General features: G+C 39.7%; 1 protein-coding gene across 1 annotated transcript in view; it reads right to left on the bottom strand.

Annotated features, from left to right (window-relative positions):
* itga1 (integrin, alpha 1) overlaps positions 1 to 21,319 on the bottom strand; it is a 186,066-nt gene that overhangs the window by 100,008 nt on the left and 64,739 nt on the right. Inside the window, exon 2 of the mRNA XM_061876612.1 lies at positions 9,260 to 9,380. Coding sequence (XP_061732596.1) covers positions 9,260 to 9,380 — 121 coding nt within the window. The remainder of the gene's footprint in view (positions 1 to 9,259; positions 9,381 to 21,319) is intronic.

Here is a 21,319-nt window from a genome sequence, read left to right as displayed (position 1 = left end):
GCTCAAATTAATGGGGAAATTGTCGCTTCTTGGTCTGAATCGCTCTCGCTGCTGGTGGCCATGATTGTAAACAATGTTCAGATGTGAGGGGCTCCACAACCCGTGACGTCACGCGCACATCGTCTGTTACTTCCGGTACAGGCAAGACTTTTTTATTAGCGACTAAAAGTTGCGAGCTTTATCGTCGATGTTCTCTACTAAATCCTTTCAGCAAAAATATGGCAATATCACAAAATGATCAAGTATGACACATAGAATGGACCTGCTATCCCCGTTTAAATAAGAAAATCTAATTTCAGTAGGCCTTTAAGGAGGAAAGTGTAGCTGCCATTATGATGTGCAGTCATGTTTTCTAATGACCGGAAGTCTTCAACTATACAAAGTATTTCAATGAATGGAATCTGCACTTTTGCCTGATATACTAGTTACTATGGTCATCTAAGTCACAGCAGCTCAGACGAGGCACCAAGCAGTGTGGGTGGGGAGCGTTTCCAAAGAGTGTTTCCAGAGCGGCCAACCTGGAAAGCGGGTTTCAGGGACAGATGCAGGAGATTTTTATAAGGACTATGGTGCGGTTTGTTTTCCCGTGGTGCAAAGCGACTGGATCGGACACGACGTGGAGGTAACGACATCTTTTAATATTAACTCGAAAGTACTACAAAAACAAAGGGTATAAACAAAAGGCGCTCACAGTGGAGGTACAAAACTTGGCTATGAAAACAAAAACTAGCACAAAGGCAGACCTATGGACAAAAAAACGAAAACACTTACTGTGACAAGAACCAAGCATGAAAAAGAGCAGCATAGATCGTCAGCATGAATAACAAGGGTGTGTATAGGGTGATGTCGCCAGGCTGACTGCCTGGCAACTACAGGCTTAATTAGTGCTGTGGTGATTAACAGGTGCATGCGTCCAAATGAATCAGGTGTGTGATATGAGTACAGGTGAAAACTCATGGGTTGTCATGGAAGCAAAGCAGGGAGTGAAAAAACAGGAACTGACAGAGTGGAAAAACTAAACAGAACACAGCCAAACTAAACACGATCACCAAGACATGACCGTTCAAAAGCTTCGTGATGCATCAGATACATCAGATTGTACGTACATGTTTTTTTTTTACCCTTCGCATTCATTTTTGTTTGTGTTTGTAGCATTTTTGTTGCGTTTCTCTTGATTGTTAAAATATTGCGACCGAGAGGGGGTGTGTGACAATCATTTGTTGTCAATATTCAGTGTTTTATCGTTCATATTTAATATAAATCCCACGTTCTTTATTTTCATATTTATTCTAGGTGTCTCATTCAGTAAAAACATTTTAAAATAGCATCCTGTTTTTTCGAAGGCGGTGTTTCATAATGTTTTTAGCATTCCGACATTGTGAGGTTTGGTATTAGTGTTCCTGAAATTAAATATACCGACCGCCAAACACATTTGTTTCTCTAAATTTGGCCCCCGAGGCAAAATAATTGCCCAGGACTGTGGTAACAACAACGTTTTAAAATGTGATTACCGTAAATATTTTATCGTTCATAGTTAATACTGTACATCTTTATTTTCATGTACATTCTGGGTATCTCATTCAGTAAAAGAAAAAACTTAAATTAAATTCCGTTTTTTTCCGGCGTATTTGTCATAACATTTTTAGAATTAATTCAGAAATTATTGTGAGGTTTTGTATTAATGTTCCTAAAAATCAGATATAGAAGAATCCCAGACACATTATTTTTTCTAGATTTGGCCTTCCGAGTCAAAATAATTGTCTAGGCCTGGCATGCTTGTTCGAAATAAGCTTTAACCAACTTCTAAGACTGTGCTGGCTGCTTGCTTAGCAGCTCAGGCTTTTAGCCTAGTGGCTAGCATACTTGCCTCTCATGCCGGGAGAAGTAAGAAGACCAAACTCAACGCACTACAACAGCAACTTCTAAGCACGGTCAATAAATATTTAATTAGCAATACAGTGGAACATCCCTCGAGAGATTGGACTTCTAAAAATGTTATTTATTGTTAGACACACATCAATAAGGCCATGGTGCAAGTCGAACAAGTAACTTCTGTAATTTGCTTTCCCGATGTCTGACACGGACTGGAGGATACGTCTGCGTCTGGTACCCTCATCGCCATGACAACCAGTTGCATCACCTCAAAGATGCTTTTTTTTAACTCCCAAGCTGATTTCAAACACAACCCAACGGTCCCACACGTACTTCCCAGACGCTCTCCATCAAGCGCCGCTTTATGTCGTATCTCATCATCCTCACTCCCACATGGTACCACGTCCTCCTTATGCTCGCCGCTCTGTACACTTTTATCACAAAGACCACGTCTGACTGAGTCGAGTTTAAGTCTCAGATGTTTTAGGTCAAAGTCGGCTACGAAGATTAGTGAAGAGTGAATTACTTTAACTCGTCTCACATGAGGTTGTTACAGCTTGACAGTGCCAGCTGTGCAGCAGGCAACAGCTAGAAAGGCTGAAAGATACTGGGCGCTATCTACTAATAGCATCTGGCATGCTTTGAACACTCATACGTACACTACATTCTTTTTTTATTTTTCAATATTATTATTATTTCTTTAATATTATTTATTTATTATTTGATAGGGAAATCATATTACAGTTACGGAGAAATAGACGAAATAAATAATAAAATAAAATAAAAAAAATAAAATAAAACATTAAAAAAATAATAATAATTAAAAAATTATTTTATAAAAACTTTTTTTGTCTTAAGAAAAACATGAAGTCCTTAAGCCAAAGGGAGGTTTTGGGGTACAAACTGTGATTTCCACTCCAACAAAATCCTTCTACGAGCTGGTAAAGCACAAAATATCATCGGCTGCCCCATACCCTCACTGAAGGATTTACATAACTCCCGTTACCTCAAGAAAGCAAAAACCATCACCAAAGACAGCACACACCCTGGCTACCACCTGTTCCACCTGCTACCATCGGGCAGGCCCTACAGGTGCACCAGAGCCAGAACAAACAGGCTCAGAGACAGCTTTTTTCCCAGAGCTGTCACCATGTTGAACTCTAACTTATAATAATAATAATTCACCCCTGTACAATATCCTGCCCTAATACCCTACTGTGCAATACTACCCTTCCAGTGCAATACGTCCGACACTGATTGTTATTTATTACTTCGGTACTCTTGTCTTGTTCTGTATATTGTATACTATTTTGTATTTCTATAGTGTTGTGTATATTGTACAGCAGGTGTGTCAAACTCAAATACAGAGTGGGCCAAAATTTAAAACTGAACAAAGCCGCGGGCCAAGGTTGAACAAAGTAACCTTTTAATAGGTACCCAAACAAGTTTTGCATTGAACATTGAACAGGTAAGGCTTATATACAGTAACTTTATAGTGACATGCAAAATCTAGTTTCACATAATAATAATAATAATTAAAAAATATCAATGGCATATCGAATAAAATTTAAATATGAATCAGTAGGCCTTTAAGGTGGAAAGTGTAGCTGCCATTATGATGTGCAGTCATGTTTTGTAATGACCGGAAGTCTTCAACTATACAAAGTATTTCAATGAATGGAATCTGCACTTTTGCCTGATATACTAGTTACTATGGTCATCTAAGTCACAGCAGCTCAGACGAGGCACCAAGCATTGTGGGTGGGGAGCGTTTCCACAGAGTGTTTCCAGAGCGGCCAGCCTGAAAAGCGGGTTTCAGGGACAGACGCAGCAGATTTTTATAAGGACTATGGTGCGGTTTATTTTCCCGTGGTGCAAAGCGACATCTTTTAATATTAACTCGAAAGTACTACAAAAACAAAAGGTATAAACAAAAGGCGCTCACAGTGGAGGTACAAAACTTGGCTATGAAAACAAAAACTAGCACAAAGGCAGAACTATGGACAAAAAAACGAAAACACTTACTGTGACAAGAAACAAGCATGAAAAAGAGCAGCATAGATCGTCAGCATGAATAACAAGGGTGTGTATAGGGTGATGTCGCCAGGCTGACTGCCTGGCAACTACAGGCTTAAATAGTGCTGTGGCATGAGTCCAGATGAATCAGGTGTGTGATATGAGGACAGGTGAAAACTAATGGGTTGTCATGGAAACAAAGCAGGGAGTGAAAAAACAGGAACTGACAGAGTGCAAAAACCCAATAGAACATAGCCAAACTAAACACGATCACCAAGACATGACAGTTCTAAAGCTTTGTGATGCATAAGATGTATCAGATTGTACATGGGTTTTTTTTACCCTTCGCGTTCATATTTGTTTGTGTTTGTAGCATTTTTGTTGCTTTTCTCTTGATTGTTAAAATATGTGGATGGAGAGGGGGTGTGAGACAATCATATGTTGACAATATTCAGTGTTTTATCGCTCATAGTTAATATTGTAAATCCCACATTCTTTATTTTCATTTTTATTCTAGGTTTCTCATTCAGTAAAAAAAATGTAAAATTGCATTCTGTTTTTTCGAAAGCGGTCTTTCATAATGTTTTTAGCATTCCGACATTGTGAGCTTTTGTGTTAGTGTTCCTAAAAATAAATATACCGACCGGCATATTTAAATATAAATTTAATGCCTCTTTTCTATTTGCAGCCTACTGAGGTAAATATCAAAATATATTGTAGCGTTCAAAAAGAGTTAGTGCTGCAAGGGATTCTGAGTATTTGTTCTGTTGTGTTTATTTTATGTTACAGTGCAGATATTCTCCCGAAATGTGTTTGTCATTCTTGTTTGGTGTGAGTTCACAGTGTGGCGCATATTTGTAACAGTGTTAAAGTTGTTTATACGGCCACCCTCAGTGTGACCTGTATGGCTGTTGACCAAGTATGCCTTGCATTCACTTATGTGTGTATAGTAGCCGCATATATTATGCGAGTGGGCCAGCACGCTGTTTGTATGGAGTAAATGCGGACGTGACGACAGGTTGTAGAGAATGCTGAAGGCAGTGCCTTTAAGGCACGCCCTCAATATTGTTGTCCGAGTGGAAATCGGGAGAATGCTTGCCCCGGGAGATTTTTAGGAGGGGCACTGAACTTTGGGAGGATTGGCAAGCGTGAGAAATTGCGGTGTTACAGCGGCACCGCTGCTGTGTAATAACGGCGTGCCAGCTGTAATGTTAATTTGATATTGCCTGAAGGGCCAAATTAAATCACACGGCGGGCCAAATTTGGCCCACGGGCCAGAGTTTGGCACCGATGTTGTACAGGATTGCTTGTTATTTTTGTTGATTGATTGATTGATTGATACTTTTATTAGTAGATTGCACAGTTCAGTACATATTCCGTACAATTGACCACTAAATGGTAACACCCGAATAAGTTTTTCAACTTGTTTAAGTCGGGGTCCACGTTAATCAATTCATGGTAATTTATTGGATAGTAGTCTGTTTATTTCAATTTTTAGTTTTTCCTTTATTACCTTTTGTGTTGTTTATTCTACCCCATATTTGTTCCCACTACCGCACCTTAAGTTGGAGTCTTTAATCTCGTTATATGCAAATATAATGACAATAAAGTCTATTCTATTCCATTCTATTCTATTCTAATGATGCAAAGGAGATACTATCCCTAAAAGTCTACTTAATTGTTTGATAGTTTGGTGGAATTCCAAAAATAGCCAATTCTGCGCAAGGCGTCCACTTAAAATGTAGTGCACCTGCAATATGTTTAAAAATATTAATCTAGTGGGCTTTCAGACAGGGACATGACCAGAACATGTGTGTCATGTTTGCAGAAGTCAATTGACATCGATTACATGTGTCTGCAATATTGGCGTACGTTTTGGAAAGTTTAGAGTTAGTAAAATAGATGCGATGGACAACCTATTTGATCCATATATGATCAAATTGCTATACACATTTTACAAACCCTGTTTCAATATGAGTTGGGAAATTGTGTTAGATGTAAATACAAAGGGAATACAATGATTTGCAAATCATTTTCAACCCATATTCAGTTGAATAAGCTACAAAGACAACATATTGATGTTCAAACTGATACATTTTTTATTTTTTTTTGCAAATAATCATTAACTTTAGAATTTGATGCCACCAACACGTGACAAAGAAGTTAGGAAAGGTGGCAACAAGTACTTATAAAGTTGAGAAATTCTCATCACAAACACTTATTTGGATAATCCCACAAGTGTGCAGGCTAATTGGGAACAGGTGGGTGCAATGATTGGGTATAAAAGCAGCTTCCATGAAAAGCTAAGTAACTCACAAACAAGGATGGGGCGAGGGTCACCAATTTGTAAGAAAATTGTCGAACAGTTTTAGAACAACATTTCTCAACGACTTATTGCAAGGAATTTAGGGATTTTACCATCTACGGTCCGTAAAATCCTTAAAAGGTTCAGAGAATCTTGAGAAATCACTGCACGTAAGCAATGATACTACGGACCGTTGATCCCTCAGGCGGTACTGCATCAAAAACAGACATCAGTGTGTAAAGGATATCACCACATGGACTCAGGAACACTTCATAAAACCACTGTCTATAACTACAGTTGGTTGCTACATCTGTAAGTACAAGTTAAAAATCTGCTATGCAAAGCAAAGCCATTTATCAACAACATCAAGGAACGCCACTGGCTTCGCTGGGCCGGAGCTCATCTAAGATGAACTAATGCAAAGTGGTAAAGCGTTCTGTGGTCTGACGAGTCCACATTTCAAATTATATTTGGAAACTGTGGACGTGGTTTCCTCCGGAACAAAGTGGAAAATAACCATCCGGATTGTTATAGACGCGAAGTTCAAAATCCGGCATCTTTGATGGTATGGGGTTTGATTGATTGATTGATACTTTTATTAGTAGATTGCACAGTACAGTACATATTCCGTACAATTGACCACTAAATGGTAACACCCGAATAAGTTTTTCAACTTGTTTAAGTCGGGGTCCACGTTAATCAATTCATGGGGGTGTATTAGTGCCCAAGGCATTGGTAACTTACACATCTGTGAAGGCACCATTAATGCTGAATGGTCCATACAGGTTTTGGGGCAACATATGTTGTCATCCAAGCAACGTTATCATGGACGCCTCTGCTTTTTTCAGCAAGACAATGCCAAGCCATGTGTTGCAACAGCGTGGTTTCGTAGTAAAAGAGTGCGGGTAGCTTCCTGGCCTGCCTGCAGTCCAGACCTGCCTCCGATCGAAAATGTGTGGGGTATTATGAAGCGTAAAATACGACAGCGGAGATCCCGGACTGTTGAACGACTAAAGCTCTACATAAAACAAAAATGGGAAAGAATTCCCCTTTGAAAGCTTCATCAATTAGTTTCCTCAGTTCCCAAATGTTTATTGAGTGTTGTTAAAAGAAAAGGTGATGTAACACAGTGGTGAACATGCCCTTTCCCAACTACTTTGGCACGTGTTGCAGACATGAAATTCTAAGTTAATTATTATTTGCAAAAAAAAATAAAGTTTATGAGTTTGAACATCAAATATATTGTCTTTGTAGTACATTCAACTGAATATGGGTTGAAAAGGATTTGCAAATCATTGTATTCCGTTTATATTTACATCTAACACAATTTCCCAACTCATATGGAAACGGGGTTTGTAGAAGAAAAACATTTGTTTTGGGCAAGATTTATCTAATAAAGGATCTATTGCGCACTTTATTTTTGATGGCAATGTTTTTTACTGTGCATGGACAATATAATATGTGCTTCTTTTAAAATGATCAACACTAATTTACATTTTTGTTGCGAGGTGGAATTGTGGGCCAAACTAAATGATAAGACTTTTGGAAACTTACATTTTGTTTGAGAAAAAAACGGTTTAAGAAGTACACAATTAAATACAAATTTTAAAAGATGAAATTGATTCAATTACACCAAATAAAATACAATATAAATTATTTTCTAGAGAAAAAAATAGTTATGGATGACTTCAACAGATAATTGATCTTGCTGATTTGAGGGAGGACTTTGAAAGATTAGTTCTTGCCGTTTTTAGGTGAGGACATCCTTAAATGAGAAAATATATCATCAACTTAATAAAGAGATAATGAAAAAAAAAACACATTTAAATAAAATGACAAAATAATTATATTAAGAAAAAATTTAAAAGGCCATGGAAATGATACATTGTAAATACTTTTTAGATTGTGTGTATATAATTATTCAACAATATTTAAATAATTTATGAAATCAATTCACATTTTTATTCATTTTTATATATTTGAATTATTAATTTATTTTACTTAAAAAAACTTTCTCTAAACACTTTACCAAATAATTTTCTCATCTAAATTAAACAAAAATCCTTATTTCGTATTCTAACCAAACACCCTCCATAATTAGAAAATGTACCTACCTAATGATTTTTTTTTCATGTAATGTAAATAAATGTCCTTAATTTATATTTTCATTATCAATTTATTTGGTTTTAAGTCCATTTGATTTTGAAACCAAAAACCCTTACTTGACACTTTACCAACTAATTTATTTATCTAAATTAAACACAATTATTTTTTGCGGATTCCTAGCACCAATTTTTTGGCTTTATTTCCATTTAATTTTGACACGAAAAACACTCCATAAATAGACACTTTACGTAATTTGTTTGCACTTTTTGTAAAATAAATACAATTGATTACTTTATATTTTAACTATCAATTAATTTGGATGTGTATCCATTTAATTTTGACATCTAAAACTCTCCATAATCAGGAACTTTATCTAATGGATTTTCTTCCATCTAATGTAAAAAATGTCCTTAATTTATATTTTTATTATCAATTTCTTTGGCTTTATATTTTTATTTATTTATTTCCATTTCATTTTGACACTAAAAACGGTCCATAAATATACACTTGACCTAATATATTTATATTTCTTCTAAATTAAAGAAAATTTCAATTTTTTGTATTTTAATTATCAATTTTTGGACACCAAAAACCCCTCATAACCACAAACTTGACTTAAAATGTTTTTCTTTCATCTAAATCAAACCATTTTTTTATTAATTTACATTTACATTAATTTGTTTAGCTATTTGTGCATTAAGTTTTTACACCAAACACCCTCTGTAAATAGACACTTTACTTAACTCATTATTCAATTAAATTTCCAACAAGAAGCGAAAACATGGAGTGTAGTCCCCAGTGTATTTTTCAAGGGGCCACTGAAGTTCCAGACTCACCCGGTCATGACTTCATTTACTTTGCTATGTGCAGCGGGAAAGAAACTGTCTTTCCACATATTCTCCCCATAAAATAAATTGTCCAAAAATTCAACAAACTCAACTTGAATGAAAACTGCCTCACCATTTGCCTTCGCTGTTTTCAAACTGCTGCACGGTGTAACCAAACATGTCCTCCAGCGGGCCCTCAAAGGACATTTTGTTCTTCTGGTCGACATTGAAGCAGGACACACACACCAACAGCACTGTATGGACAAACGAGAGATAAACAGATTAAACATGGATAAATTAACATTCATTCATATGCACTGCGGTTTAAAACCGATGAATGAATACACAACACACACTTCATTTTCATATATAAAGCATGACAGTTTAGAACAGGGGTCGGCAACCCAAAATGTTGAAAGAGCCATATTGGACCCATCCATCCATCCATTTTCTACCGTTTATTCCCTTTGGAGTCGCGGGGGGCGCTGGTGCCTATCTCAGCTACAATCGGGCGGAATGCGGTGTACACCCTAGACAAGTCGCCACTTTATCGCAGGGCCCATATTGGACCAAAAATACAAAAATAAATCTGTCTGGAGCTGCAAACAATTAAAAGCCATTATACATACAGATAGTGTGTCATGAGATATAAATTGAATTAAGAGGACTTAAAGTAAACTAAATGAGCTCATATATAGCTACAAATGAGGCCTAATGATGCAACATGTACCGCAGCTAGCCTGGATAGCATCGATTAGCTTGCAGTCATGCAGGGACCAAATATGTCTGATTAGCACTCCACATAAGTCAATAACATCAACAAAACTCACCTTTATGCATTCACGCACAACGTTAAAAGTTCGGTGGACAAAATGAGACAGTAAAAGAAGTGGCATAAAACACGTTCTAGAAAGTCTGTGAAAGTTATACATGTAAACCAGGGGTGTTCAAACTTTTTCCACTGAGGGCCGCACACTGAAAAAAACAAAGCAAGTGGGGGCCATTTATTTAAAAAAAAAATCCAATGTATGTACAAAAATATAGAATTTAGGGCTCCACTCAGGCTTGATCCCGGGGACCCCAAAGGGTTTTGGTAAAAAAAAAATGTTAAAAATGTGTCATTATTCAGTATTATTATTTTTATTATTATTCAAGTTTTAAATCTTTAGATCAACATCAGGTCTATCTGTTAATATGACGTTTTTAAAGATTTTAGTTGTATGCTCTTTTTGTCAAAGAAAACCATGTTTTTTATGGAAAAAAAAACACAAAATATGCAATATTTTCACCCAATAAAATTTTTAAGTACAATATTTGAGATTATATAATAATTGGAGCCGTAAAAATGTCAACAACTCATAACACCATTGATTTTAAAATGATAATAAATGGGTTGTACTTGTATAGCGTTTTTCTACCTTCAAGGTACTCAAAGCGCTTTGACACTACTTCCACATTTACCCATTCACACACACATTCACACACTGATGGAGGAAGCTGCCATGCAAGGCGCTAACCAGCACCAATCAGGAGCAAGGGTGAAGTGTCTTGCTCAAGGACACAACGGACGTGACGAGGTTGGTACTAGGTGGGGATTGAACCAGGGACCCCCGGGTTGCGCACGGCGACTCTGCTACTGCGCCACGCCGTTAATTCACTACTATTTTTTGTGCAATGACACTAAAAACAAAACACACTGATCCAAAGGGGTCCTACTCATTAAAGTGTTAAAAAATAAATATATATATATTTTTTTACTGTTTACTTTTAACACAATGGTCTCGAGATCAACTTCAGATCTAGTCGTCAATTATAAGTATTTTTGTAGTTTATGTTTTTTGTTTGTTTGTTTTAGGCCCTTCTTTGAAAAAAAAACAGATCAGTTTTTTATATGGCAAACACAAAATATGCAACATTTGCTCTCAAAAATATCTCAAAGTGGAATATTTAATGGGGCCTAATTGGAGCCTTGAATTGGTCAATACTTCATAATTGATTTTGATTCACAATTTTTTTTTTTAAAGAAAGAAACAGCCTGCATGGCAGCTTTGTGTTATTAGAGTGAACATTGCAACATGTTCTTGTTACCTTTCACCTGTTAGCTGTTTTATACCACTTTTTATGTTTTGATTTTTTTCCATAGTATTTTTAAAATGGGCCGTGGGGCCGTTAATAAATGACATGCGGGCCGCAAATGGCCCCCGGGTCGCACTTTGGACCCCCTGTTGTAAACAAACCACGGTGAGTCAAGGACCACCAAATTTAGTAGGACAAAACGGCGCTCGCCAAATACTCCAATCAGTGAAGCATGTTTAATATAAACAGTGTGCTGTATAACAATTAGGGAGGTTTGTGTCATGTTTGTCCTCCTGCAGAAACTATCTTAAAACAAACAAAAAAAAAATTCCCCTCATTTTTCTCCATTTTTCATACATTTTTGAAAAAGCTCCAGAAAGCAACTAGGGCGGCGGTAAAGAGCCACATGCGGCTCTAGTGCCGCGGGTTGCTGACCCCCGGTCTAGAATGTGGCTGTAATAAACATAAATACACACAATATTTATACAGTCCCTGTGGTAAAAAGATAGTAAAATGCTGCATTGGGGGGCCTTTAAGTCAGATGAGTAAAGCATCCACAAACACAAACACACACATCATCTTTTGGAGGACACATGAGGAATGTCAAGCGTCACTGTGAAGCACTTTCGTCCGAAAGCTGTCTGACCCGTGGGACAAAGACTTCTTCACTATGCTGGACGCCATGACAGAGCCGACATATGAATCCATCCTCATTGTGAGCGCATCACAAAGACGCCATTTATAAATATGATGTGCAGAAGAATTCCTCCAGTTGTTCAATGTATGCGGGGGAGGGCAAAGAAAGGGGGGTTGGGGGGGGGGGGGGGGGTGCAACTGCGAGATTAAAAGAAGACATCCTCATTAGTGGGCCTCCCATTACTGAGACAACAAATAGCTGTTTGCTTGTTTGATGACGGGAAACAACACACCACCTTCTAACAAGGATAATCACAAAGTTGCTTTGTTCATGTTTGCATCAATGTTTCCCAGAGGATGATTCATCTCTAAAGCATGCTAAATAGTAAATAGGTCATACTACCTTCTAGGTCAGACCCGGGCATTCTGCGGCCTGCGGGCCACATCCGGCCCTTTGTCCATCCTTGTTCGGCCTGCGTGAGACCAATCATAAAGGCCTACTGAAATGAGCTTTTCTTATTTAAACGGGGATAGCAGGTCCATTCTATGTGTCATACTTGATCATTTTGCGATATTGCCATATTTTTGCTGAAAGGATTTAGTAGAGAACATCCACGATAAAGTTCGCAACTGGAGAAAAGCCCTGCCTCTACTGGAAGTCGTAGACGATGACGTCACACGTGTAGAGGCTCCTCACATATTCACATTGTTTTTAATGGGAGCCTCCAACAAAAAGTGCTATTCGGACCGAGAAAACGACAATTTCTACATTAATTTGATCGAAGAAGAAAGATTTGTGTTGGAGGATATTGATAGCGATGGACTAGAAAAAAAAAAAACAATTTAAAAAAACGCAATTGCAATCGCGTTGCATTGGGACGGATTCATATGTTTTTAGAGACATTTACTAGAATAATTCTGGGAAATCCCTTATCTTTTGATTGTGTTGCTAGTGTTTTAGTGAGTTTAACAGTACCTGATAGTCGGAAGTGTACGTCCACGGCCGGGTGTTGACGCGCAGTGTCTCGGGGAAGGGGACGGCAGGGGACGGGAGGTGCAGGGGACGGCAGGGGACGGCAGGGGACGGGAGGCGCAGGCTCAGTTGATCTCCGGTAAGTAGCAACTTTTTAACCACAATTTTCTCACCGAAACCTGCTGGTTGACATGTAGTCGGGATCCGTGTCCACTCTGATCCATAGGAAAGTTTCAACTCCGTGAATTTTAAACAAGGAATCACCGTGTGTTTGTATGGCTAAAGGCTAAAGCTTCCCAACTCCATCTTGCTACTTTGACTTCTCCAATATTAATTGAACAAATTGCAAAAGATTCAACAACACAGATCTCCAAAATACTGTGTAATTATGCCGTTAAAGCAGACGACATTTAGCTGTGTGTGTGTGCAGCGCTCGTACTTCCTAAAAACCCGTGACGTCTTGCGTACATGTCATCATTACACAACGTTTTCAAGACGAGAGAAGAGGGGCGCATTTGACAACGTGTCACTCTCCCGACGCACTGTAATGAGGCGGGTTGAGACCATCGCTGGAAACTTTCAAGACGTTTTCAAGACGAAACTCCCGGGAAATTTAAAATTGCAATTTAGTAAACTAAAAAGGCTGTATCGGCATGTGTTGCGATGTTAATATTTCATCATTGATATATAAACTATCAGACTGCGTGGTGGTTAGTAGTGGGTTTCTGTAGGCCTTTAAATTACAAAATAAAAAATATAAAAAAGTATCTTTGTCGAGTGAACAATACAACGGTGCTGCTTTTGTTTTGAAAAGCCCATCCATCCATCCATTTCTACCGCTTATTCCCTTTTGGGGTCGCGGGGGACGCTGGCGCCTAGCTCATCTACAATCGGGTGGAAGGCGGGGTACACCTGGACAAGTCGCCATGTTTTGAAAAGCGTTATTTGTATTACTTTTGTGTGCACGTATGTGCGTGCGAGATTGTGAGTGAATGTGAACAGCGGCAATCACAAATTACAAAATAAATTTCAAAAAACATCTATGTCGAGTGTGCAATACAACTGTGCTGCTTTTATTTAGAAAAGTGTTATTTATGGGCGTATGTCCTTGTGTAACCTGTGAATGAAGGCGCCCAGTGACAAGTGATGCCTGGTTACCACCGAGATGTCAGCTCACGCTAAAAAGAGAAAAGTTGATGATGAATGCCGTGTTCTCAACAAGATATGGACTGCCAAGTATTTTCATACAGAGATGAAAGGTAAAGCTGTGTGCTTAATTTGTGGTACACAGGTTGCTATGTTTAAAGAATATAATTTGAATCGCCACTACACGACAAAGCACAAGAAAAAATAGCGGAATCTGTCTGATGAAGCGTGCGCAAGGGAGACTGAGGTGTTGATGGTAAAACTGCAAACCCTACAAGGACTTTTTGACAAATTTCACACCCCCAGAGATGCAGCCATCAGGACAAGTTTCATAATTTCTCACAAAATCGCCAGAAAAAGTAAGGCGTTTTCTGACGGAGAGTTTATTAAGGAGTGCTTATTGGACTCTGCTGCGCTGATATGCCGAGAGAAGAGGGGCGCATTTGAGAACGTGTCACTCTCCCGACGAACTGTAACGAGGCGTTTTGAGATCATCGCTGGAAACTTGGAGCTTCAGCTGAAGAACAGAACGGCCGACTGACTGTTTTTCGCTGGCTTTGGATGAGAGCTGCGATGTACGTGACACCGCCCAGCTGCTCATCTTCTTACGTGGGATAACTGCAGCCTTTCAAATCACGGGGGAGCTGGCAACCATGCAGTCAATTAAAGAGACAACCACAGGTAATGACTTGTCCACAGAGGTAAATGCGTGTTTGGACATGTTAGGACTAAAATGGGACAAGCTGGCAGGTGTGACAACAGATGGTTGTCCAAATCTGACGGGGAAAAATGTTGGACTTTTAAAGAGGATGCAGGATAAAGTGACAGAAATTAACCCTGTGCAGAAATGGACATTTTTGCATTGTATTATACACCAGGAAGTGTTGTGAAAGAGAGTGTTAAAAATAAAACCATCAAAAGCAATCTTCTTTTGTATAAAGTTAAGTTGGGTTAAATAAAATTAATGTTATTATTAATAATAATAATAATACTTATTATTATTATCATCATTTATCTTATGGTGTATCAAAAATAATATTGAGCAAAATTTAATTGAAATATTAGCGATGTGGCCCTCCAGCAGTGCTCGGGTTGCTCACGCGGCCCCCGGTAAAAATTAATTGCCCACCCCTGTTCAAGGTACTCGAAGCGCTTTGACACCATTTCCACATTCACCTATTCACAAACACATTCACACACTGTTGGCGGGAACTGCCATGCAAGGCCCAAACCACGACCCATCAGGAGCAAGGGTGAAGTGTTTTGCTCAAGCACACAGCGGATGTGACTAAGATGGCGGAAGCAGGTGATCAAAACAAGAAACCTCAGGTTGCTGGCACTGCCACTCTCCCAACCAAACCACGCCGGCATTAGTTTACTTTTATCCATCCATCCATCCATTTCCTACCGCTTATTCCCTTTCGGGGTCGCGGGGGGCGCTGGCGCCTATCTCAGCTACAATCGGGCGGAAGGCGGGGTACACCCTGGACAAGTCGCCACCTCATCGCAGGGCCTAGTTTACTTTTAGTCAGAGATAAACATGAAGTACTACCTGCTTTCCGCTGATGTCCTGCTCTTTACAGTTGAATCTGTATGTCTGTCATTTTAGTGGTTAGTTGTTTACACTGTCACTCATTCGGTCGATTCAGAAGGTCAGTCGTTTGGTTGGGAGCATAGTTGGTTGGTTGGTTAGTTGGACTGGTTCTTTGATTGACTGGACGGTGAGAAATGTCAGTTATTGTTATGGTATTAGTTTATTTCGAACATGCATATACAAATTAATAAAGAGTCTAAAGAGGTGCAAAAAAGTGAAAATGTCCCAATGGTCTGCTGGTCAAACAGTGATTTTTACAGCACCATAAGTGAAGAATTTAGTTTCATACCACCATATATAAATTTCACTATATTGTCAAAAGTATTTGGCCACCTGCCTTGACCCACATTTCAACTTGAAGTGCCATCCCATTCCTAACCCATAAGGTTCAATATGATGTGGGTCCACCTTTTGCAGCTATTACAGATTCAACTATTCTGGGAAGGCTGTCCACAAGGTTTTGCAGTGTGTTTATAGGAATCCTTCACCATTTTTCCGAAAGCGCATTGATGAGGTCACACACTGATGTTGGTCGAGAAGGTCTGGCTCTCAGTCTCCTTTCTAATCCAAAGGTGTTCTATCGGGTTCAGGTCAGAACTCTGTGCAGGCCAGTCAAGTGCATCCACACTAGACTCTGTAATCCATGTCTTTATGGACTTTGCTTTGTGCACTGGTGGGGCCCGCTCCAAACTGTTCCCACAAGGTTGGGAGCATGGAATTGTCCAAAATGTTTTGGTATCCCGGATCATTCAAAGTTCCTTTCACAAAACAACCCCACACCGTAATTCCTCCACCACCGAATTTCACACTGGGCACAATACCGTACAAAATGTACCGTTCTCCTGGCAACCTCCAAACCCAGACTCGTCCATCAGATTGAAAGATGGAAAAGCGTGATTCATCACTCCAGAGAAGGCGTCTCCACTGCTCTAAAGTCCAGTAGCGACATGCTTTACACCACTGCATCCAACGCTTTGCATTGGACTTGGTTATGTATGGCTTAGATACTGCTGCTGGGCCATGGAAACCCATTCCATGAAGCTCTCTGCGTACTGTACGTGGGCTAATTGAAAGGTCACATGAAGTTTGGAGCTCTGTGGGAACTGACTGTGCAGAAAGTCTTTGCACTATACGCTTCAGCATCCGCAGACCCCTATCCGTCAGTTTACGTGGCCTACCACTTGGTGGCTTACTTGCAGTTGTTCCCAAACTCTTCAATTTTCTTATAATAAAGCCGACAATTGAGTTTGGAATATTTAGGAGCAAGGAAATTTCACAACTGGATTCGTTGCACAGGTGGCATCCTATGACAGTTCAACACTGGAAATCACTGAGTTCCTCAGAGCGGCCCTTTCTTTCACAAATGTTTGTAGAAACAGTCTCCATGCCTAAATGTTTGATTTTATACACTTGTGGCAGGGCCAAGTGATTAGGACACCTAATCTATATATCTTACAATATGGTATATAACATATTCACAGTTTGTCATTACACTATCGAGTGCACAACCAGTTGGACGGTTGGTAAGTTTGCTAAATTTGATGAATGGTCATTTAGTTGCTTTTTTTGTTTGTTTGTATGTGTCACGGCACGGATTCGAACCCGCTTCCCTCCTGCAACTGAGTGTCACAGTTCCTCCTCTGGCTGCTCGCCCGGACACGCACCCGCTCACGCTGAGCGCAGCACGCCTACGCAGCGACAAAACTGCAGATGATCGGCAATCTGCCCACCTGGAACTGATAAGGGCGAGCTGGATAAAGGACCAGTGGACCCAAGGATCCATGCAGGAACTTAGTTACCTCTTGATGTACCGTAAGCCTTATGCTCTCTCACTGTTGTTTTTTTCCCTCCGTGAATCTTACGTCCGTGTTGCTCTCCCGCAGTGTCTTCCCGAATCTTCCCCTTCGAGATCTCCCGTTGTTTCCCCTGTGTTTTGGACTGCCTTCCTCGATTCCCGACCCTCGCCTGAACACGGATCTAGCCTCTTCTCTCCTGCTCTGGATCATCTGCCTGACCCTCGGACTGCCTTGTTCCTTCACTCTCGACAACACTTGGTAACACACATTTCAGTTAACCTTACACATAGCCTCACACATACACACTCTGAGGTTTTTGTCACACACTCCATTACCTTAGTTGAGTTTGTTTGTTAATATTGTTTGTTATTATTATCATAAATAATGACTTTATATATATAATAAATTATTGAACATTACCATCCCCTGGTGTCTGTTGCCCTCACCTCCCTTAGTCAACCATAACAGTATGTTTGGTTCGTTGAGCAGCCAGTCTTTCAGTGAGTTGGTTGGGTGGACAGTTGGTTTTTAGGTTAACGGTTAATCGGTTGGCTAGTTTATTTTATTGGTAGGCTGAATGGGTTGTCAGTGGGCAGTCAAACATTTGGTTGGTGGACTGGTTGTGTGTTCAGTTGTATATTTGGCTGACTTGTTAAGTTGTTTGGACTGTCAGTCATTTGGTTGGTTGGTGAGACAGTTGGTTGGCTTGATGGGTTGCTTTAATGGTTTATACATTGGTTAGTTTGGTCGGTCTATTTGATGGTCGTGCAGTCGTCTTATCATGCCGTCCTTAATGAACAGGGAAGTAGACTGTAACAAACATAGCTAAAAAAAAATTGAGTCTCGATCCCTCTTTCTTTTCACTTTTGATAACAGTTAGTCCTCGTGGATGTGATAATTCTATCATCATATCAAATTACTGTGATATACTTTCACTATTACCAATGCTAAGTCGTTAAATTGAAGTTTACTTCCAAACTACATTCACAGGATGCATTTGTATTTGTTGTGTGCAGATCAGTCAGGTTGCTTGTCATGAACAAAGTATGCAGAAAAAAAAGAAATAAAAAATTGGTGAATGTACTGTTTTGGTGTGTATTTACAAACAATAGTGCATAAGCGACATGTGATGGGTGCGCCTCTTGCTGCTATAAAAAGTCTACCCACAAAAACAAGTCACTGTTGCTCGACACCCGATTGAGTTCATATGTTGATCTCATAGCCTAATAGTGGATTAGACTTTTTGTCTGCTTCCAGTTTTGGTTTTGAGAGGCAGTCAGGATTAGGAGAACCAATCCCAGTCAAGAAACATTATCCACTATGTTACTACTGGGTTCCCTTCCCCACTTCCTCTGTTGCAAAGGAGATCCATTTCCTGTTCCTGTTAACCTGATTATGGAGATTCCCTTAAATTAACAGGTGCACTCTCACGCACTTTGCTGAGTCAAGATGGCTTTGAGCCAGTCGGGCATTTTCTGTTTATCAAATAGTGAGCTAAAATCCTGCACACCACAATGAACGTCTTCTGTCTTTTGGCTATAAAAATACATCCCATCTTTACTGCACATGCCCTTCTGTTCACAACACTGTGTCTTATGTGCTATTTTCGTGAGTCTGGCCGATGTCCGCCCTGGAAAACTAATAAGTAGGCTAGCCTCTTTATGAATGGAAATGGCCTCATGGAAATGGCCTCTGGGGCATTTGCAATTTAAGTTGTCCCCTAAAATTGCAAACCGAGCAGGGCGATGAGGAATTTTTTTAGAGCAGACTTTGCAAATGACAAAACGAGAAGACACATTTTCATCACTGATGAGAAGATTGCAGGCAACTGATTGGTTGTGCATTGCAAGAATGTGCCTGGTGGTAAATACACAACAATTTGCGTTATGTTAGTATGTTGTTGTGACAGTGCTATTGTATTAACATTTTGCACTGGCATTTACAGAATGATCAGTCAGTTGGTGAGTTTTGTTGGAGATTCAGTCATGTGGTAATTTAGTGACCATGCAGATATTACAACATTTGTTCCAAAGCTGCATTGCCTTAAGCTGCCAGTATGACACTTGTTAGTTGGGTTTAGCACGGTGGTACAGGGGTTAGTGCGTCTGCCTCACAATACGAAGGTCCTGAGTAGTCATGGTTTCAATCCTGGGCTCGCGATCTTTCTGTGTGGAGTTTGCATGTCCCCCCATGACTGCGTGGGTTCCCTCCGGGTAATCCGGCTTCCTCCCACTTCCAAAAACATGCACCTGGGGATAGGTTGATTGGCAACACTAAATTGGCCCTAGTGTGTGAACGTGAGTGTGAATGTTGTCTGTCTATCTGTGTTGGCCCTGCGATGAGATGGCGACTTGTCCAGGGTGTACACAGCCTTCCGCCCGATGGTAGCTGAGATAGGCACCAGCGCCCCCCGTGACCCCAAAGGGAATAAGCGGTAGAAAATGGATGGAAGGGTTTGACTGGTTAGTCAGGGTGGTAAGTCAGCCTGTCAGTTTCTTAGACTGGTTGGTTGTTTAGCAGTTTAGTAGACAAATAGACAGTCTGTTATTTACTAATTTATTTGGTTAGTTGCTTGGGCTGCAGTCGCTCAGTCGGTTGGTTAAGTGGACAGTCAAACATTTGCTGGCTAGTTCACTTACTGTAGTCATTTTTTGGACATTCGCTTAGTGGCTTGGTTGGTTTGTTAGTTGTTTGGTTGGTTTGTTAGTTTGTTTGGTTACATGGTCGGTTATTGGTAATTACGGTGTGTCAGTATCTTAAATATCTAACGTTTGGTCAATTAATGAGTTTGTTTGGTTGGTTAGTTGGTTGGTTGGATGGATGGCTATTTTCTTGGATGGTTGGTCACTTAGTTGGTGGGTAATGTGATCTGTTGGTTAGTTTAATTGAATGTTTGGTAAGATGGTTAGTGTTTGACTAGTTAGTTGGACAGTCATTCAGTGAGTTAATCGTTTAGTCTGGTTGGATGGCTAAATGCTTAAATGGTTGGTTGCTTAGTAGGTGGGTTGCTTTCTCTGTTGGCTAGTTTGATTGAGTGTTTGGTAGGATGGTCAGTTGTTTTACCCGTTAGTTGGATAGTCATTCAGCGAGTTGTTTGTTTAGTTTGGTTGAATGGTTATTTGATTAGACGGTTGGTCGCTCTGTCAGTGGGTCGGTTGATTTTTTGATTAATTTGATTGAGTGTGTGGTAGGATGGTCAGTTGTTTGACCCGTCAGTTGAATAGTCATTCAGCTAGTTGTTTGTTTAGTTTGGTTGAATGGTTATTTGATTAGACGGTTGGTCGCTCTGTCAGTGGGTCGGTTGATTTGTTGATTAATTTGATTGAGTGTTTGGTAGGATGGTCAGTTGTTTGACCCGTTAGTTGAATAGTCATTCAGAGAGTCGTTTGTTTAGTTTGGTTGAATGGTTATTTGATCAGACATAGGTCGCTGTGTCTGTGGGTCGGTTGATTTGTTGATTAATTTGATTGAGTGTTTTGTGGGATGTTCAGTTGTTGACTAGTTAGTCATTCAGCGAGTTGATTGGTTTGTTTGGTTGAATGTTTTTTTGGATGGTCCGTTGCTGAGTTGGTGGGGTAGGTGGACAGTCAGTCATTCAGTCAACTGGTAAGTTTGATTGGGCGGTCAGTTATTTAGTTCCTGCAGTTGGTAGTTCTGTTTAGGTAATTGTTTGGAGAGTTTGTTGCTTAGTTTGTTAGTTGGGTGGAACGTCAGTCATTTGACCACTTGGTTAGTTTCATGGACAGTCAGTTGACTGATTGATTGATTGATTGATTGATTGATTGATTGATTGATTGATTGATTGATTGATTGATTGATTGATTGATTGATTGATTTATTTGATTGATTGATTGATTGATTGATTGATTGATCATTTGGATCGTCCATCATTTAGTTTGCTTATTTGTTTTTTTGGTGAGTCAGTCATTTCGAAACCCTGCTGATTCCATTTGTCCCAATGACTGTCGTGCA

Source organism: Nerophis ophidion, linkage group LG17 (assembly GCF_033978795.1).
Source record: "Nerophis ophidion isolate RoL-2023_Sa linkage group LG17, RoL_Noph_v1.0, whole genome shotgun sequence".
NCBI classification, from domain to species: Eukaryota; Metazoa; Chordata; class Actinopteri; order Syngnathiformes; family Syngnathidae; genus Nerophis; species Nerophis ophidion.
Note: the sequence above shows the minus strand (reverse complement) of the source record. Positions and strands in the feature narration are given on the sequence as shown.